Raw genomic sequence first — 19,412 nt, forward strand, 5'->3', positions numbered from 1 at the left:
CGCTGAACAGTGTTTGGGCGGACAGTCCGCTCGTGTGTGGGCTTTCAGCGGACAGTTTGACGGACAAGGTTTTTCGGAATTTCCGAAAAACTGTCCGCTGAAACCTTGTTTCAGCGAACAGTCCGCTCGTGTGTAGGCTTGTTCGTCAAACAAAGTTGCGCGCATGCTCAGAAAGGATTTTCACGCCGAAAGCTATAATGCAGTGTATAGGACGTCGTATTTTTCGTCCCGTCGTACGTGCCATTCACGTCATCGCGCACGGTTTCAGCAAACTGTTCGTCCGTCGTGTGTGGCCATGTCCGTCCATGCTAAGTTTGAGCGGACTGTTTGCCGAAACTGTTTGACGGACAAAGTTGGGCGAACAGTCCCCGCGTGTGTACGCGGCCTTACTCACCTTGTTTGCATGAGAGTTTCATTTAGTCAATCCATCAATGTCACTGATTAAACTTCCAGCTGTGCAAGAGTAAGTATCACATAGCCATTTCTTGTCTTGTTACACAGTTTTGTTAATTGCTGGCTGGAGTTCTACTTTAACTAGCTGCTTGCAAAATCGTATACATAAAGGATAGCTTGTCACTCATTTAAAAGTGTCTTTTGACTTGTTAAACCATCTCTGTTCCCCTCTGTTTTCTGGATGTCAAAGATTGCTCTGTAGACAGTAGTAAGGCTAAAAAAACTTGTACAAAAGAAGATGGGGACAAACCAAATAATTCCTGAAGTGTATTGTGCATATACTTTTAATGGGGTAAAACAGAGGGACAGGAAGAAAGCAATGGGCAAAGTTTTAGCTACAACGCAAAAGGTAAATCATTCTGCAAGTTTGTTGGCATTATCACTTTCTATAATTAACAGAAACAAATTATTTTTATATTATTATTATTATATATTTATATATTAACAAACAAAAAAAATAAAAAACATTTTGTGCTTCTCTTGAACAAAGAAAATAACATTTCATAGCAACAGTTTTTGAGTAAGAGGTGGGCAAAGTAAGGTAAGGTTCCCATAAAAATATCACATAAAGCGAGCAAATATACAAAACACAATGGAACCAGGGTGTCCTTCTACCCGGACTTTTCGGCAGAGGTCCAGAGACGCAGAGCCAAATTTACAGATATCAAACGCTGGCTCCTGCAACTACCTTACGCCATGCTATACCCAACAAAACTCCGGATAGCAGTGAGGGGCCAAGCTCAATTCTTTGAGTCAGCCAAAGAGGTCGCAGTGTGGCTAGATCGTAATGAACAAACAAAACAAAGAAGAGCACAGGAGGATGAGGATTGACACTTGCACCGTGAGCTGACCAGTGGACATGCATAACAACATGGCGGAAGATACTCTATGTTCATCTTGTTCAGGGGAGACCCCCAACATATATGTTAAGAAGACACTCCCTGGCTGGGGGACAAAAATATTGCACAATACAATGAGAGCAAAATGGATGGAACACTACCAATTCAAAGGTTGTTTTTGGACAGTGCCCAGTTGGTATCCAGCAAAGTTCATAGACCAGTTTGGTCTGCAGTACCAACTCAAGTTTTTTTTTCCTGGCAGTTATTGGCCAAAAGAGGTACATTGCAAAAGACATGGACTCCGAGCCTGCTCAAACACTGACAATTATAAAAAGACCAACCAGATGGAGATGAAAATGAACCTACCTACAGGACCGTATGTATATCTGAATCCACAATTATCCTGTCAAGTGACTTTTATCACTGGCATACATGGCTAAGGTCCCCATAGTGTCATGGAATGTCAAAGGCCTACACTCCCCCTTAAAACATACTCTGATCTTTATGTGCCTGAAGAAATTCCTCCCCAGGGTAATCTATCTCCAGGAGAGTCACTTGACAGTAGAGACAGAATTTTATAAGGACAGGAGAGAGATGGGACTTTGAGTGAAGCACACAGCAGTAAATGGATTGGTCAAGTGACTGGAAAAACTTAATTTATTTATATTTCACAAATCATACATTGTTTGCAAGTATTTTGGGCAACAAACCTCTAAAAAATACTTGGGGCAACATGCCTCGTACAATATAAATCACAGTTCAATAAATAAACATATATTAAGTAGTCTTGAGACCTTAGTTAGTAAGTAAATTAACCAAACAACAAAAATAAAAATTTCTAAATATGAATAAAAATTCAGATTATGTAAAAACTGGATATTCCATGATTACAATAAAAAGAAGGTAATAATTCAAGGCTCTGCGCATTTCGCGGCGCTGTAGCCGCTCATCAGGAGCAAGTACCATGGAATAGATCTAAAAAAGAAAAATAGCAAAAAATAATACAAGGAAAAATAAAGAAACAAAAATGAGCTAGTTCAAGGCATCGGTATTACGGCTCCTCCTGGCATTTTTAGTCAGTGGACCAGATGTGCCGTTGCTCATGATCGGAGACTTCAATTTCTGTCTGGACCAGGTGGCGGATGGACACCCTAGCCCTAGACCCTCTGCCCTCTCCAGGGGTACTCCCCTGGCGAGGTTGATCGCAATCCAGATGCAAAATAATTCATGTTTATCCAAATCATATGGCTGTCTAGAATTGACCTGGGGGTTGGGAACCTGAGCATGCTACCGTTTGTAGCTGACATGATACAGAGACCCCGTAGTGTATTGTAGTGTATTAGATCACTCTCCCTTAGTGATCCAACTCCTGATGGCACCGCCTTCCATGTTACCTAAGTCTCCCTGGAAGTTCAATGCCTTTTGGCTAAAATTGTTCCGCTCACATGAGGGGATAGTGGGGAGCATGCGCAGGTTCTTCAACGCCCAGGACCAAGATGCTTCAAGGATATTACAAAGGGATGCCTTTAAGGAGACTATTGATTAGTGAAATGAATAAGGTAAAACATGAATCAACGGCTCTAATGATGGAGGTGAAAACATGGGTTCAAACAATGGAACAAGCTTACTTTGACAGCCCTTCGGATTTGGCCAGGGAGGCATGGCAGGCGACATAGGCTGCCTATCAGCATTTGTGCTCCTCCTTGGCTGAAAAGAAGAGGTTCTTTACAAAGCAGGCATTCTTTGAGGAAGTGGAAAAAAAACGGTCGCCTTTTGGTGCAGATTGCGAACGCTCACCAACGTTCGCCTGCAATATGAGCTATCAGGTCTCAAACGGGTTTCCTAGTGAGCCAGCCCGAATTGATCATGCAGGAGTTAATCAGGTTCTATGAGACCCTATATAGCCCTATAGGGGAGCTACTGCCACAACTGCTAAAAGTGTTCAATGAAGCTAGAGAGAGAGAGGCCCTCCCTCCCTCCATGTCCAAAGCAAACATAGTTTTACTACTCAAACCGGGCAAGGACCTAGGAGACCCAGGGGCATACCACCCAATCTAGTTGCTTCAAAATGACGTCAAGATATTAGCAAAAGTACTGGCAATTCGGATGAATGGGGTGATAACATCTATTGTGCATGATGACCAGGCTGGCTTCATGCCCAATAAATCTACAGCAGTCAATCTGAGGAGGCTGTTCCTCAATATCCAGTCACGGGCAGAGAACATGGGCAGTAGAGCGCTGCTGTCATTAGACGTCACAAAGGCGTTCGACAGCATAGATTGGAATTACCTATGATCAATTCGGCTAAGATTTGGTTTTGGCCCAAACTACATCTCATGGGTAAAACTCCTATACAGCCAACCACAGGCAGGCATTAGGAGCTTCGGCTCCTTGTCTCGGGGCTTCGCGCTGAGGAGGGGAACGAGACAGGGTTGCCCCCTGTCCCTCCTCCTCTTCGCGCTGGCAAATGTGCCACTGGCTATTGATATCAGGGCAAATCAGTGTATTACAGGCTTCCGCTATGGTGACATGCAAGAAAAGGTCATGCTCTATGCGGATGACACGCTGCTTCTGCTAGGAGACACAGATACTCTCTCTCTTAACCACTTGACCACTGGGCACTTAAACACCCTTAATAACCAGAACAATTTTCAGCTTTCGGTGCTCTCACATTTTGAATGACAATTACTCAGTCATGCAACACTGGACCTATATGATATTTTTGTCATTTTTTTCACACAAATTGAGCTTTCTTTTGGTGGTATTTAATCACCGCTCGGTTTTTTATTTTTTGTGCTATAAAAGAAAAAAAACTGAAAATTCTGTAAAAAAATTAATTTTTCTTTGTTTCTGTTATAAAATTTAGCAGATTAGTAATTTTTTCTTCATAAATTTTGGCCAAAATTTATACTACTACATATCTTTGGTAAAAATAAGTACAAATTGGTGGATATTATTTGGTCTTTGTGAAAGTTATAGAGTCCACAAGCTATGGTGCCAATATCTGAAAATTTATCACACCTGAAGTACTGACAGCCTATTTCAATTCTTGAGACCCTAACATGCCAGAAAAGTACAAATACCCCCCAAATGATCCCTTTTTGGAAAGAAGACATTCCAAAGTATTTAGTAAGAGGCATGATAAGTTTTTTGAAGTTGTAATTTTTTCCCACAATTCTTTGCAAAATCAAGATTTTTTTTACTTTTTTTTTTTTTCACAAAATTGTCATATTATCAGTTTATTTCTCACACACAGCATATGCATACCACAAATTACACCCCAAAACACATTCTGCTATTACTCCCAAGTACGGCGATACCACATGTGTGAGACTTTTACACAGTGTGGCCACATACAGAGGCCCAACATGCAGGGAGCGCCATCAGACGTACTGGAGCACCCAGGACAATTCTGACATTTCTCGCCTACATGTAAAAATCATCATTTATTTGCTAGAAAATTACATAGAATTCCAAAACATTATATATGTTTTTTTAGCAAACACCCTGGAGAATACAATGGTGGTCGTTGCAACTTTTTATCTCGCACGGTATTTGCGCAGAAATTTTTCAAACAAAGTTTTGTGCTAAAAAAAAAAAACACAGTAAAGTTAGCCCATAATGTGAAAGATGAAGTTACGCTGAGTAAATAGATACCTAACATGTCACTCTTCAAAATTGCACACGCTCGTGGAATGGCGCCAAACGTCGCTACTTAAAAATCCCCATAGGTGACGCTTTAATTTTTTTTTACTGGTTATATGTTTTGAGTTACAGAGGAGGTCTAGGGCTGGAATTATTGCTCTCGCTCTAACGTTCGCAGTGATACCTCACATGTGTGGTTTGAACACCATTTTCATATGTGGGCGGGACTTACATATGCATTCGCTTCTGCATGGGGACAGGGGCGCTTTAAAAAAAAAAAAATGTTATTGTTCATTTTACTTTATTTATTTTAGTTTGACATTTTTTTCCCCCAAAAATATTTTTTTCCCCCAAAAATATTTTTTTTTATCACTTTTATTCCTATTACAAGGAATGTAAACATCCCTTGTAATAGGAATATGGCATGACAGGTCCTCTTTACAGTGATATATGGGGTCAATAAGACCCCGCATCTCACCTCTAAGCTGGGAAGCCTGAAATAAAAAAAGATTCTGGCTTTGATCGTATTGGCGAGTCGGTAGAAGCACCGGAGGGCGGCGGGAGGGGGGGGATGTCTATGGCTGGGTATTGCAGGGTATCACCGACTATGGCTGGGTATTGCAGGGTATCTCCGAGTATGGCTGGGTATCTCCGGGTATGGCAATTTATGGCAGGGTATTGCAGAGTATTGGCTGGAATTGTACTGCAGAGTATTGGCGGGTATTGCAGAGTATTGGCGGGTGTTGCAGAGTATTGGCGGGTGTTGCAGTGTATTTGCTGGTACTGCAGAGTAATGGCAGGGTATTGCAGAGTAATGGCAGGGAACTGAGGGGTTAAATTTCGGTGAGCAGCGATGTGGGCACTGCAGATGCAGCCCACAGCGCTGCTGACACCGATCTCTTCCCCCTCCACTGTACCGATCGGTACAGAGAGGGGGAGGGAGGAACCGGCGTCATAACATGATGCCGGTTTGTTTACAAGTGATCACTTTGTCATTTGACGGAGTGATCACGTGATAAACGGGCACGATGAGCACCCGTTTACCGTGATCCCTGATGCGGACCCGGCGGTCACGGATGCTCTCGAATGCACTGCCCAGGGGGCGCGCGAGAGCGGAATTCTGGGAGGATGTCATATGACAGCCTCCCAGAGTTAAACAACCGCCCTGTAGCCGTCATTCAGCTATGGGCCGGTTGTTAAGTGGTTAAGGAAGCCATGTCAGCCATATCCAGATTTGGTGGATTTTCGGGCCTACTTATTAATTGGTCGAAATCTGCTTTACTTCTGCTGGATGGGGACGACACACAGTCAATTCTACCTGCCCTATACCCATAGCCACGTCTTTCAAATACCTAGGGATCCAAATTACAGCTAAACCAAAGGATTTTCTGCACTTAAATGTTGCTCCCCTGCTACTGCGGTTTAGGGACAAGGTTAAAACTTGGAAATCACACTCCCTATCAGTTGCGGGTAGGGTAAACTTAATTAAGATGATCCTTATGCCGCAATTATTACACTTTCTTCACAACACCCCCATGGTTATCCCCAGGGCCAGATTAAGAGCATCATGGGCCTGGTGCTAAGGATTTTGGTGGGCCTTTTTATGAAAATAAATAAAATGAAAATGCACACAAGGGGGGGGGGGGGGGGTGATACCGAGATAGGGAGCTGAAAGAGAGGGGATGAGAGGGAGGGGAAAAGAGTGAGAGGGGGGTGAGAAAAGGGGGAATAGAGAGAGGATGAAAGAGAGAATGTGTTGGGAAATAGGGGGTTGAAGGGGGTGAGAGAGAGAGAGAATGGGGGATGAAGGTGGTGAGAGAGAACAGGGTGAAAGAGAGGGGATGAGCGACAGAGGGGGTGAGGGGGTAAAAGAGAGGGGGTGAGAGTGAGGTGGTGAGTCTGTGGTGGGGGGGGGGGGAGCACAGCATAGTACATTACATGGGGGGGGGGGGGTGAGAATAGCACAGTACATTACATGGTTGGAACAACACATTACATGGTGGATACATGGATACAGCACATTTAATGGTGGGCAAAGCACAGCAAATTACATAGTGGGCACAGCACATTACATGGTTGGCACTGCCCAATACAGCACATTACAAGGTAGGCACAGTACATTATATGGTGGGCACAGCACATAACATGGTTGGTACAACACAGAACATTGCACGGTGGGCACAGCACATGCACAAGGTGGGCACAGGACCTTATATGGTGGGCACAGCACATGACATGGCGGGCACAGCTGAGCACATTACATGGTGGGCACTGCACAGCCCATTATATGGTGGGCACAGCATATTATATGTTGAGTACTACACATGGCATAGTGGGCACTGCACATGACAAGGTGGGCACTGCATGACACAACATGACATCGTGGGCACTGCACGACACAGCAGTGCACATTACATTGTGAGCACAGCACATTAAATGGTGGAAACCGCACATGACACGGTGAGCCCTGCACACCACATTCCATTGGGCACATTGTTGGGCACTGCACGACACAGCACAGGCAATTACATTGTGAGCACAGCATATTAAATAGTGGACACCACACATGACATGGTGAGCCCTGCACAGCACATTCCATTGTGGGCACTGCACGACACATGCCATGGTGGACAATGTACAGCACATTACATGGTGAGTACAGCACATTACATGGTAGGCACTGCATGGCGCAGCACATGACATGGTGGGCACTACACAGCAATTTACATGGTGGGCACTGCACATAACATGGTGGGCACTGCATGACACAGCACATTACATGGTAGGCACTGCATGGCGCAGCACATGACATGGTGGGCACTGCACAGCAATTTACATGGTGGGCACTGCACATAACATGGTGGGCACTGCATGACACAGCACATTACATGGTAGGCACTGCATGGCACAGCACATTTCATGGTGGGCACTGCATGGCATAGCACATTTCATGGTGGGCAATGCAACTGCCCATTACATGTTAGGACCGGCATATTACATGGTGGGCACTGCTGAACAGCACAGCACATTACACAGTGGGCACAACACACTACATGCTGAGCACAACACATGGCAGGGTGGGCATAGAACAGCACATGACATGGTCGGAACTGCACATGACATGGGGGGCACTGCATGGAGCAGCACATTACATGTTGGGCACCGCACATTACATGGCGGGATAACTGCATGGCACAGCACATGACATGGTGGACACGGCAAATTATATAGCGGGCATTGCAAGGCACAGCATATGACATGGTGGGCACTGAATGGCACAACACATGACGTGGTGGGCACATCACATGACATGGTGGGCACTGCACATTACATGGCAGGCACTGCATGTCACAGTACATGACATGGTGGGCACTGCACATTACATGGTGGGTACTGCAAGGCACAGCACGAAATAGTGGACACTGCACATCACATGAAGAGCAATGCAATGCAACGCACAGCACATTACATGGAGGGCACTGCACATTACATAGTGAGCACTGTAATGCACAGAAAATTACATACTGGGTACAGCATATTACACGGGGGCACTGCAATGCACATGACATGGCGGGCACAGCACGACATGGTGGGCACTGCAAGGCACAGCACAACATAGTGGGCACTGCACATTACATAGTGGGCACTGAATTACACAGCACATGACATGGGGGGCATAGCACATTACATGGTGGGTATTGCAATGCACAGCACATGACATGGTGGGCACTGAACACAAAAGAGAACACTACATGGGGGTCACTGGGCACAAGAGAGCACATGACATGGTGGGCACTGAGTACAAGAGAGCACATTATGTGGGGGGCACTGGGTAAAAGAGAGCACATTACATGGGGGGCACGGGGGGCACTGGGTACAAGAGAGCACATTGCATGGGGGGCACTGAGTACAAGAGAGCACATTGCATGGGGGGCACTGGGTACAAGAGAGCACATTGCATGGGGGAAGCAGAAGTGTGTTCCCTAGCACAATAATTACATAACACCTCCCTGACAAATTGACTAACCTTATGTCAGCAGCATGGGAGATGTCCTTCCTCCCGGGCTCCTGCTATGAGGAGAACATCAGCACCCCTCCCCCAGACAGCTCCCAGACACAGAGGATCTGTGTGAGTGTAAGGCCGCGTACACACGGGCGGACTGTTCGCCCAACCTTGTCCGCTGAACAGTGTTTGGGCGGACAGTCCGCTCGTTTGTGGGCTTTCAGCGGACAGTTTCAGCGGACAGTTGGACGGACAAAGTCTTTCGGGAATTCCGAAAAACTGTCCGCTGAAACTGTGTTTGAGCGAACAGTCCGCCCGTGTGTGGGCCTGTCCGCTGTACTTTCGAAATGAGCGGACTGTTCCCGCTCGGAAAGTCCGCCCATTTCGAGCGCGTGTACAGGTAGGCGGGGCCCGCGAAGGAGACGTCGCGGGCTCCGCCGCCTGGAATGGGCTTAAAGGGGAAGCCCAACGCCGAAAAAAATTGGCGTGGGGGTTCCCCCAAAGTCCACACCAGACCCTTGTCCGAGCACGCTACCCGGCCGGCCAGGAAAGGGGGGCGAGCGAGCGCGCCCCCCCTCCTGAGCCGTACCAGGCCGCGTGCCCTCAACATGGGGGGTGCCTTGGGGAAGGGGGGGCCGCGCGGCCCCCCCACCCCAAAGCACCTTGTCCCCATGTTGATGAGGACAAGGGCCTCTTCCCGACAACCCTGGCCGTTGGTTGTTGGGGTCTGCGGGCGGGGGGCTTATCGGAATCCGGGAGCCCCCGGATACCGGCCCCCCACCCTATGTGAATGAGTATGGGGTACAATGTACCCCTACCCATTCACCTGTAAAATAAAGTACAAAAAAAAACACAACACAGGGGAAAAAATATTTTATTGCACAGCTCCGGGGGTCTTCCGTCTTCGGGGGTCTTCTCGCCGGACTCCTCCGCTATCTGTGTGTAGCTCTTTTACTAGCGGAGGAGTCCGGCTTTCTTCCTCCCCGCCGCCGGCCTCTTCTCCCGACTTCGGGGGTCTTGTCCCCCTCTTCGGTTCTTCTGCCGGGCCACCGCGCCTTCTTGTAGCTCTTTTACAGGCGGTGGCCCGGTCTTCTGTCGCCGCTGCCTTCCGTTCTTCTGTCGCCGCCTTCGGTTCTTCTGCCGGGCCACCGCGCCTTCTTGTAGCTCTTTTACAGGCGGTGGCCCGGTCTTCTGTCGCCGATGTCGCTGTCGCCGCCTTCCGTTCTTGTTCTTCTTCTTGTTCTTCTTCTTGTTCTTCTCCAGGCGATGTTGACACGTCGCTCCCTCCGGCCGGAATGCCAGGGACACGCTCCGCTGCCACTTATATAGTGACAATGGGGCGGTGTCACATGGTATATGTCACATGGGTTGGTCACATGGTGACCCCGCCCCCTTACGATGTCATAGTCCCCATGTGACATCAACCCATGTGACCAACCCATGTGACATATACCATGTGACCCCGCCCCATTGTCACTATATAAGTGACCACACAGCGCGGCTCTGGCATTCCGGCCGGAGGGAGCGACGTGTCAACATCGCCTGGAGAAGAAGAAGAAGAAGAAGAACAAGAACAAGAACGGAAGGCGGCGACAGCGACAGCGGCGACAGAAGACCGGGCCACCGCCTGCAAAAGAGCTACAAGAAGGCGCGGTGGCCCGGCAGAAGAACCGAAGAGGGGGACAAGACCCCCGAAGTCGGGAGAAGAGGCCGGCGGCGGGGAGGAAGAAAGCCGGGCTCCTCCGCTAGTAAAAGAGCTACACACAGATAGCGGAGGAGTCCGGCGAGAAGACCCCCGAAGACGGAAGACCCCCGGAGCTGTGCAATAAAATATTTTTTCCCTGTGTTGTGTTTTTTTTTGTACTTTATTTCACAGGTGAATGGGTAGGGGTACATTGTACCCCATACTCATTCACATAGGGTGGGGGGCCGGTATCCGGGGGCCCCCTTCTTAAAGGGGGCTCCCGGATTCCGATAAGCCCCCCGCCCGCAGACCCCGACAACCAACGGCCAGGGTTGTCGGGAAGAGGCCCTTGTCCTCATCAACATGGGGACAAGGTGCTTTGGGGTGGGGGGGCCGCGCGGCCCCCCCTTCCCCAAGGCACCCCCCCATGTTGAGGGCACGCGGCCTGGTACGGCTCAGGAGGGGGGGCGCGCTCGCTCGCCCCCCTTTCCTGGCCGGCCGGGTAGCGTGCTCGGACAAGGGTTTGGTGTGGACTTTGGGGGAACCCCCACGCCGATTTTTTTCGGCGTTGGGGTTCCCCTTTAAGCCCATTCCAGGCGGCGGAGCCCGCGACGTCTCCTTCGCGGGCCCCGCCTACCTGTACACGCGCTCGAAATGGGCGGATTTGCCTCCGCCTTACGTGGGCGAGTCCGTTCATTTCAAAAGTTGAGCGGACTGTTTGGCAAACAGTTCGTTGAAACAGTCCGCTCGTGTGTGGGCAAGTCCGCTCATGCAAATTTTGAGCGGACTGTTTGCCGAAACTGTTTGACGAACAAGGTTGGGCAAACAGTCCGCGCGTGTGTACGCGGCCTAACAGATCCTGTGATAGGAGTCAGACATCTGCAGAGACTAACACTTGTCTCCTCCATGTGTGCAGTGCACAGAGGCCTCCTCTTCCTTCAAGAAGGCTACAGATAGTGATAAGCCACTGGCATGGGCCTATATTGAGGGAGGGGCCTGGAGCTTCAGCTCCACAAGCCCCTATGTTAATCCGGCCCTGGTTATCCCACTGAAGAAGTTTTGCACTGTAAACACCATCTTGCGCAGCCTTATTTGGAAAGATAAAAACTACGCCATCCTGTTGCAATCCGCAATGAGGTGGCATCCTCTTAAGGTAAAGGAGAGGTGGGAAGCAGATGCTGGACAATTAGATGGGGGACAGTGGGAGGAAATATTCCAGGCAGCGGGGAAGTGCTCAGTGAATGTATCTCAAAGGTTAACACAGCTGTATATCCTGCTAAGAATGTATTACACCCCCCATAGGCTTCAATTGATGAACCCACAGCTAGACCCCACATGTACAAGATGTAAAAGAGAACACAGGAGTCTTATCTATATGTTATGGCGCTGCCCCAAACTACAAATGTACTGGGCAAAAGTAGTGACCACGGTCAACTCAGTATTTAAAGTCTCCCTTCCACAGGACCCAAGAGTGTGCCTTTTGGGCGCTCTGGAGGAATACGAGTGGGAAGAATATTGCAGAGAGGCCATGCATAGAGTTTTATTTCAGGCAAGGAAATTAATTATGCTACATTGGAGATCGGAGGCTCCTCCAACCACAAAGGAGTGGATTGAAAATATTGGAACGATGCTAAGACTGGAAAAGCTAATATACCAGCACAGAGGTAACACGCACAAGTTTGAGAAGCTGTGGGCAATGTGGCTAGATGTACCAGGACTAGCCCCGGTGGCCCTGATAGCAGATCGATTACTGGGAATAAATGTCGGGTAAGGATTGAGATAGACAATGCACTAAAAGGGGAGAAAGTGATGTTGTTGGGGTAGTTACACAAGAAATTGTTTTCTAGTTGAACAAACTGCACTGAATTCCATAATGCAATGAAGACTTTATTTGTACTGAAATTCAACACTTAATGCAAGGAAAAATATGTTTGTAATGTACCTATGCAAACTAAATAAACATTTTGTTAAATTAAAAAAGAAAAAAAAATCATATAAGGTTCTACCCCACAAGGCAAGGGTACTACTTCCGCAGGAAGCATTCCTTCCTGCAAGAACATACTCTTGCCCTGAGTCTTTAACCACTTTCAGACCGGACCATTTGGCTGGCTTAAGACCAGACCACTTTTTGCGATTCGGTACTGTGTCGATTTAACTGACAATTGCGCGGGCGTGTGACGTGGCTCCCAAACAAAATTGACGTCCTTTTTTTCCCACAAATAGAGCTTTCTTTTGGTGGTATTTGATCACCCCTGCGGTTTTTATTTATTGCGCTATAAACAAAAATAGAGCGACAATTTTGAAAAAAAAAACGCATTATTTTTTACTTTTTGTTATAATAAATATCCCCCAAAAATATATAAAAAAAATGTTTTCCCTCAGTTTATGCCGATACGTATTCTTCTACATGTTTTTGGTAAAAAAAAATCACAATAAGCGATTATTGATTGGTTTGCGCAAAAGTTATAACGTTTACAAAATAGGAGATATTTTATGGCATTTTTTGTATATATTTTTTTTTTTACTAGTAATGGCGGCAATCAGTGATTTTTAATTTTTTTTTATTGTGACTGCGACATTATGGCGGACACATCGGACATTTTTGACACATTTTTGGGACCATTGTCATTTATACAGCAATCAGTGCTATACAAATGCATTGATTCCTGTGTAAATAACACTGGCAGTGAAGGGTTTAACCAGGGGGTGGCAGTGTAGGGGTTAAGTGTTCCTAGGGGCGTGTTACTAACTGTGGGGGGCTGGGCTTTGTGTTAGTGAGCACTGATCTCTGCTCCAATCACATGGAGCAGAGATCAGCGTCACTTGTTGCTAGGCAGAACAGGGAGATGCTGTTTACAACAGCATCTCCCCGTTCACCCGCCCTGTGAGATGATCACGGGTATCGAGTCGAGTCAGTAACCGGTTAAGTAGTGTTAGACCGTGGTAACAGCAGGTTCAGATGTATGTATGTATGTAATAACATACCTCTTACCCTAACCATTTTAAATGCTTGGAATTCTTTGATACGATTTGATACAATAATTTTAAAATCATTTTAAAATCTCAATCTTTTTGGTATCCAGGATTCTTCTGCAATGCCCTTTTATTCCTAATTGTATCGAGATTTTTGGGAACGATGACAAACCGTCTTCGTTGGAAGAACTGTGAAACAGCAACTTTATTGTCCCACAGATATTCTGGGGACAGGATCTTGGTTGGCTTGTGGTAAAGAAAATACTTATTCAGGTAGCTTTCATCATGCCAGATGGCTTCGATACTGTTTTTCTTATCAGTCATCATGGCGTTATGGCAGAAATTGGTTAATTTGTAGACTTTTTCCACAGTACCGCCAAAAAACCCTCCTGCATAATAAAAGTCCCCCTCATCTGTAGGAATGTAAGCTGTTGACTGCTGTCTTCTCTCGTAAGTGAAAATTTCACGTTGTGCATTGTGAAAACCAGGATGTATTGTGCCAAATACATCACTTAATATTTCCACCCCAACAAAGTCATTGAACCTCATGTCTACATCCACACAAACCAAATAATCCACTTCTTTGTAAAAACGTTGATATGCATAATCACGGATCATCTCCATGCGCCTCATGGACACGTCCTGCCATCGATTATAACCGGGAACTTCCAAGATGACCAACTGCCTCCCCTCAGAGAGAGTTAAATTGAAAATGTTATCAGCACGTTCTGTAAACACATAATAGTTGACTTTATGCCCCACCATGAAGAACTGTTCAGCAGTTTCAATGAAGGTCTTGAAGAAGGCTGTATACCTGAAAAAAAGATCAACACACCATATTCAGACATTTTTAAAATAGATATAGCAGGGTGCACCTTGTAAGAGACATTTTTGATGACCCCATTGGTAATAAATTGATGTGTCTTATTAGCACTCATTCCGCACCCCCACTACTGTCCCCCCACCCACTTGGGGCTTCTAAGCAGTTTTTTTTTTTGCTATTATTTTTTACATTTTTGTAGCCATCTTCTTGTAGGTTATGTGACATAGGGGGTACTTTTACTCTTTGCCAGCGGTCCTCAATAGAGAGGGTCTCTGACATGATGGTGTCAAAAATGCTCTCTGTATCATTACACTGTCAGTGCAATCCACTGAGATGACATCCCCTTGGGGGCCAAGTCCATGATACCCTGCACTCATGGTATGTTCTCAGCCATCTAAAAGCAAGAAATCATTTCTGCAGGGGCAGCAACAGAGAGGGGGTGAGAATTGCAGACACAGCTCCTTTTTTTTATTCCACTTTTCGTGGATCTTGTGAAAAAAAAGAGTAGCCAATAATTTGGCTTTAAGGCCTTATTCACACATATTTGTTATATGGAATTGGGGATGTGGCATATTGTAGCAGTAGTGCATTTTACACCATTTGACTTCATTACCGTATACAGTATAATGTACATTTTGTGGGAAATCAAAGATGCAGCAAAGAGGATTTTTCTTTCAATGTACTGTACTTTTAATGCCCAGGTATTACTGGAACCCCACTGCAGTAATGGTTCCCTTGGATATTAAGAAATATAAGGGCCTAAATGTGCTCACTGATAGTTGCCAGGGGAAACAACAGAAACTTTTTGTCCTATTTCTTCCAATAACCTTCGCAAATAAACAACAAAAAAAAAATACAAATTTATACGCAATATAAAAAAATGCTAAAGAGTAAAAGACAACAAAATGCTAGAAAAAAATACTAATGGTAAAGCAGATAGTATATGAATATTGTAAAAGATTAGAGGGTCTCCAACTTCCAACAAAAGAATGACCACAGGAGAAGACCATGGAAGAAAATAGCAAAACTCAGACTGGTACATTAATACATGCCCAGTGCATTTATACTTATATATGAGAGCAAAACTTAAAGTAATTGTAAATGATTACCTTGAAAAATAAAATAAAAAATTCAGTTTAAAATAGAAATGAAAAGCAAAACATTTTTGTATAGATTAAAAAAAAAACCTTATAAATACCCTAGTCTCTTCCTTTTATAAGTGATCACATTCCCTCTGCTCGCAGCTACATAAGGGCTGGGGGAAGGAGAAGGCGAGTCAGGACAAATTGATCATTGGAAGAGAGCAGGCTGAGTTTTCAGCATAGCCAGAGAACTAACAAGGTGAGCTATCCTGCTTAGTGTGGTCAGTTTATAATAGGAACGCAAGGGGACTATCAGGAACATCAGGGATTTCACACAGGAATATGAAGTGTTGGGGTAACAAACACTTTAAGTTTATTAAAGGTTTATAAAAAATACTATGCTAGACTTGTGCATTTTCTTTTCTTTTTCCCCTTAAAGATTAGACAGCAATCTTACAATGCAGTCATTTTTGTTGGATTAGGCAATGATTTAATATCTTCAGGGCAGCATAAGAGAGCCCTGAATGAGTATTCTTGGTGAGGAAAAGGAATAGTTAGAAAACTTTGCTCAACTACTGCTGTCTTCTCTAGTATTGGGACTATCTGCTCACATCTCCTCTTCCTCCTGCATTGCCCTAATTGGAGCTCTTGAGTGCCTAGAAGCCCATCTCTGACCCAGGAAACATAATACCACTAACTTCACTTTGTTATCTGTTAAAGGTAGCCAAATACATAACAATCTGATGTGTAATTGTTTTAGACCTACTATAATCTATGTAGTACTACAGTATGTCTACCTTAAAAGATGTGTTGTCGGAAAGAGAAAATGTACATATCAATAAGTAATTTTTGATATATATTTTCTGTCCCAGAGATATAGTGACCCAGTGAGGAAACATCTTTCCAATGTGAGCAGAAATCCTCTAAAAGTTGCCAGAAAAGGTTTTTCCATTGGAAGATTTATTTTCTATTCCTGTTGCAGTTGTAGTGTTTGGAGCAACGGCAAAGCAGGCTGAACTTCTCTGTATACGATACCCCTAGGGTTGCCACCTGTCCGGTATTCACCCGGACAGTTCGGGTTTGGAGTCATGCATTCGGGTTTCAGACCACCTGCAACCCGGACACATTATTTAGACCAGACTATGGCTTCCCATCAGGGTTGTTGGCTGCAGATGTTTAGGCCGAGAGTGTCTGTTACACTCTCTTTCACACTGCCCAAAGCCAGCACTAACAATTACCTCGTCCCTCCACACAGACGGGAGAGGAGAGAGTGCTTGAACTACTCCTCTTCCTCCCGCCCCTACCCCTCTGTGTCTGCCCACACTAACAATCCCTGGTGCTGTGCCTCAGAAAAGGAAAATGGGGGCCAGAAATTTGAAGTCCAGCAGTCTCATCTAGATGAGAGGTGCTGACTGCCAAGGGGTGAGTGAGCTCACCATCCATCCCTGCTTTTGACTGAAGTCTCCCCCTTCTCTCTTCTGCCTCTGAGTGAGTACTCTAAGGTAAACCAGGGTTCTCAGAGCACCCCTTACATCAAATTTACCCTTTACACCAGAGGCCACAGTGTTCCCCTTACATCAGAGTCCTCCATACATCAGAGTTCTCAATGTTCACTCTGAGATCAGGGTTCCCAGAGCATCCCTTATGTCAGAATCCCCAGAGTTCTCCCTTACGGAGTCCCCCCCCCGCCCCCTACAGTGTAAAGGAGCTCCGTGAGTTAAGATGTAAAAGAGGAACTCTGTGGACTCTGATGTAAAGGGGGACTCTTGTGATTCATTTCATTTGATTAGTGTCAGGGCTGGCTTAGCCCTTCCTCCTCTGGGCTGGCCGCTCAGCTGTCGGCTAATTGCCAGCTCTCTTCTCTTTCCACAGTTCCCTGCTGTTCCCGATGATCCTCGTCTGACCTGCATATTTAAAGCCTTCCTGCTCACTTTTTCATTTGCCTTCGCATTGGTCACATCACAAGGAACCATCTCCTGCTGTTTGTTTCAAGACTGGCTTGCTGACATCTGACCTGGCTTCTTATCCTGCTTGCGGTTGCTCTCCTTGAATCCCTGACTTCCGGCCTGGCTGATTACCCGATCTGGTTAATGAACTTTGGACTGGCTGACTACCCGATCTGGCTACAGGACTCTGGCTATGCTTGACTACGCTTTTTTCTATTTAACTTTTTAATTCTATTAATAAACAAGTTTGATTTGATTGTACTTCTGTCTCAGTCTGTTTCATGATTTCTGACAGTACGCGAAGGCCATGAATTCAGAAGATACAGTCAATCCACTTGTTGGTAATATTTTTTCCAGATTGGATGAGCAAGATCACTGCATGGATCAGTTTGCCTTGGCGTTACAAACGCTCCTGAATCACCTGGAATCCCCCACAGTGGCTGCTCTGGTACAACCTGAGTCGCAGGCCATCCCTGCTGCTGCGCCAGTCTCTGTGCAGGCACCCGCCTCGAGTATTACCTCTACAAGAGGGTTTCCCAATCAGGTTGAGATATACTTCGAAATGCTGCCCCAGGCGTTTCCCACGGACAGAAGTAAAGTAGGTTTCGTGATATCTTTGCTTTCTGAGAGAGCCTTGGCCTGTGCTAACCCTCTATGGGAGATGCAAAAACCTGTTGTCTTGAGTTACCCTCAGTTTGTGGCCTCCTTTAAAAGGGTTTTTTGAAGTTCCAGCACGCTCCACTTCTGCTGCCAAGTGCCTCATGTCCATCAAACAGAGTACGAGAACTGTTGCCGACTACGCCATTGAATTCCGTACTCTGGCAGCAGAGGTTACTTGGAACAGTGAGGCCCTTGTGGCTGCTTTTTCTCATGGTCTCTCGGATTCCATCAAGGATGAGATAGTAGCCCGAGATATACCCACTGAGCTGGAGAGCTTGATCTCATTTGCCATCCTCATTGACTCCAGACTCAGAGAAAGCCTCTCTTAAGGAGCGCTTGCGGAAGCCTCCTGTATGTTTTCCTCCGAGCTTTGTATTCCCACCCATGCCTCCCTCACCTCCCATGCCTCCTGGTACCGAGTTGGTCAGTGAAGATGAACCCATGCACCTGGGCTTCACGCATCTCTCTGCGGATGAGAGACCCTGTAGGAGGAGGGAGAGATTGTGCCTTTATTGTGGCCAGGCAGGTCACTTTTCGAAGTCTTGTCCTACCATCAGCTTGCTCCCTGATGGTGGCTTGCATGTGGATTTTGTGAACACAAGTGGAATTTTGAACTAAAGTGGAGAGTTAATAACCAGGAGTTGTGCTTTTGACTGCCTCTGCTTGCAAGTGTTGTTTTTGGGGGTGTTTTTATTTATTTTTTTCCCCTCCTTTATTTGATACATTTGCTAGCAGTTTTTAAAAGACCTTTTTTTCTGACACTTTTTTAAGCAGCATTTTTTTTTCTCTTTCTTCCTGCTAATTTAGGGGAGGGGTTAATTGTTCACAGGTGTATAAAATGGGATTTTTATATACAGCTTACCTGTAAAATCCTTTTCTTGAGAGTACATCACGGGACACAGGAGCTTCATTACATAGTGGGTTATATAGGCACCTCTGGTGATTGGACACTGGTTGACCCCAATTAAGGAGAATTCCTCCCCTATATAACCCCTCCCATATGAGAGGCACCTCCGTTTTGTAGCAAAGCAATAAGAAACCACGTAAAACCCAAGAGGGGCGGGAGCACTGTGTCCCGTGATGTACTCTCAAGAAAAGGATTTTACAGGTAAGCTGTATATAAAAATTCAATTTTCTTGATCATACATCACGGGACACAGGAGCTTCATTACATAGTGGGATGTCCCAAAGCAATGCTCAGATTGAGGGGAGGGAGACACAGATCATAATTATAGACCGCCAGGGATCGGAGGACCTAAACTGCAGCCTGCAGTACACTGCGCCTGAAGGCGATATCCTCTTGC

General features: G+C 45.9%; 1 protein-coding gene across 1 annotated transcript in view; it reads right to left on the bottom strand.

Moving 5' to 3' along the window:
• Positions 1–13,687: 13,687 nt before the first annotated feature.
• The window catches only part of LOC143987395 (histo-blood group ABO system transferase-like), a 44,969-nt gene continuing 39,244 nt past the window's right edge, over positions 13,688–19,412 (bottom strand). Inside the window, exon 3 of the mRNA XM_077486078.1 lies at positions 13,688–14,411. Within this exon, the coding sequence (XP_077342204.1) occupies positions 13,688–14,411 (724 nt within the window). The remainder of the gene's footprint in view (positions 14,412–19,412) is intronic.

Source organism: Lithobates pipiens, unplaced genomic scaffold (assembly GCF_037356315.1).
Source record: "Lithobates pipiens isolate NorthernLeopardFrog02 unplaced genomic scaffold, aLitPip1_a1.2 Scaffold_1, whole genome shotgun sequence".
Taxonomy (NCBI): Eukaryota; Metazoa; Chordata; class Amphibia; order Anura; family Ranidae; genus Lithobates; species Lithobates pipiens.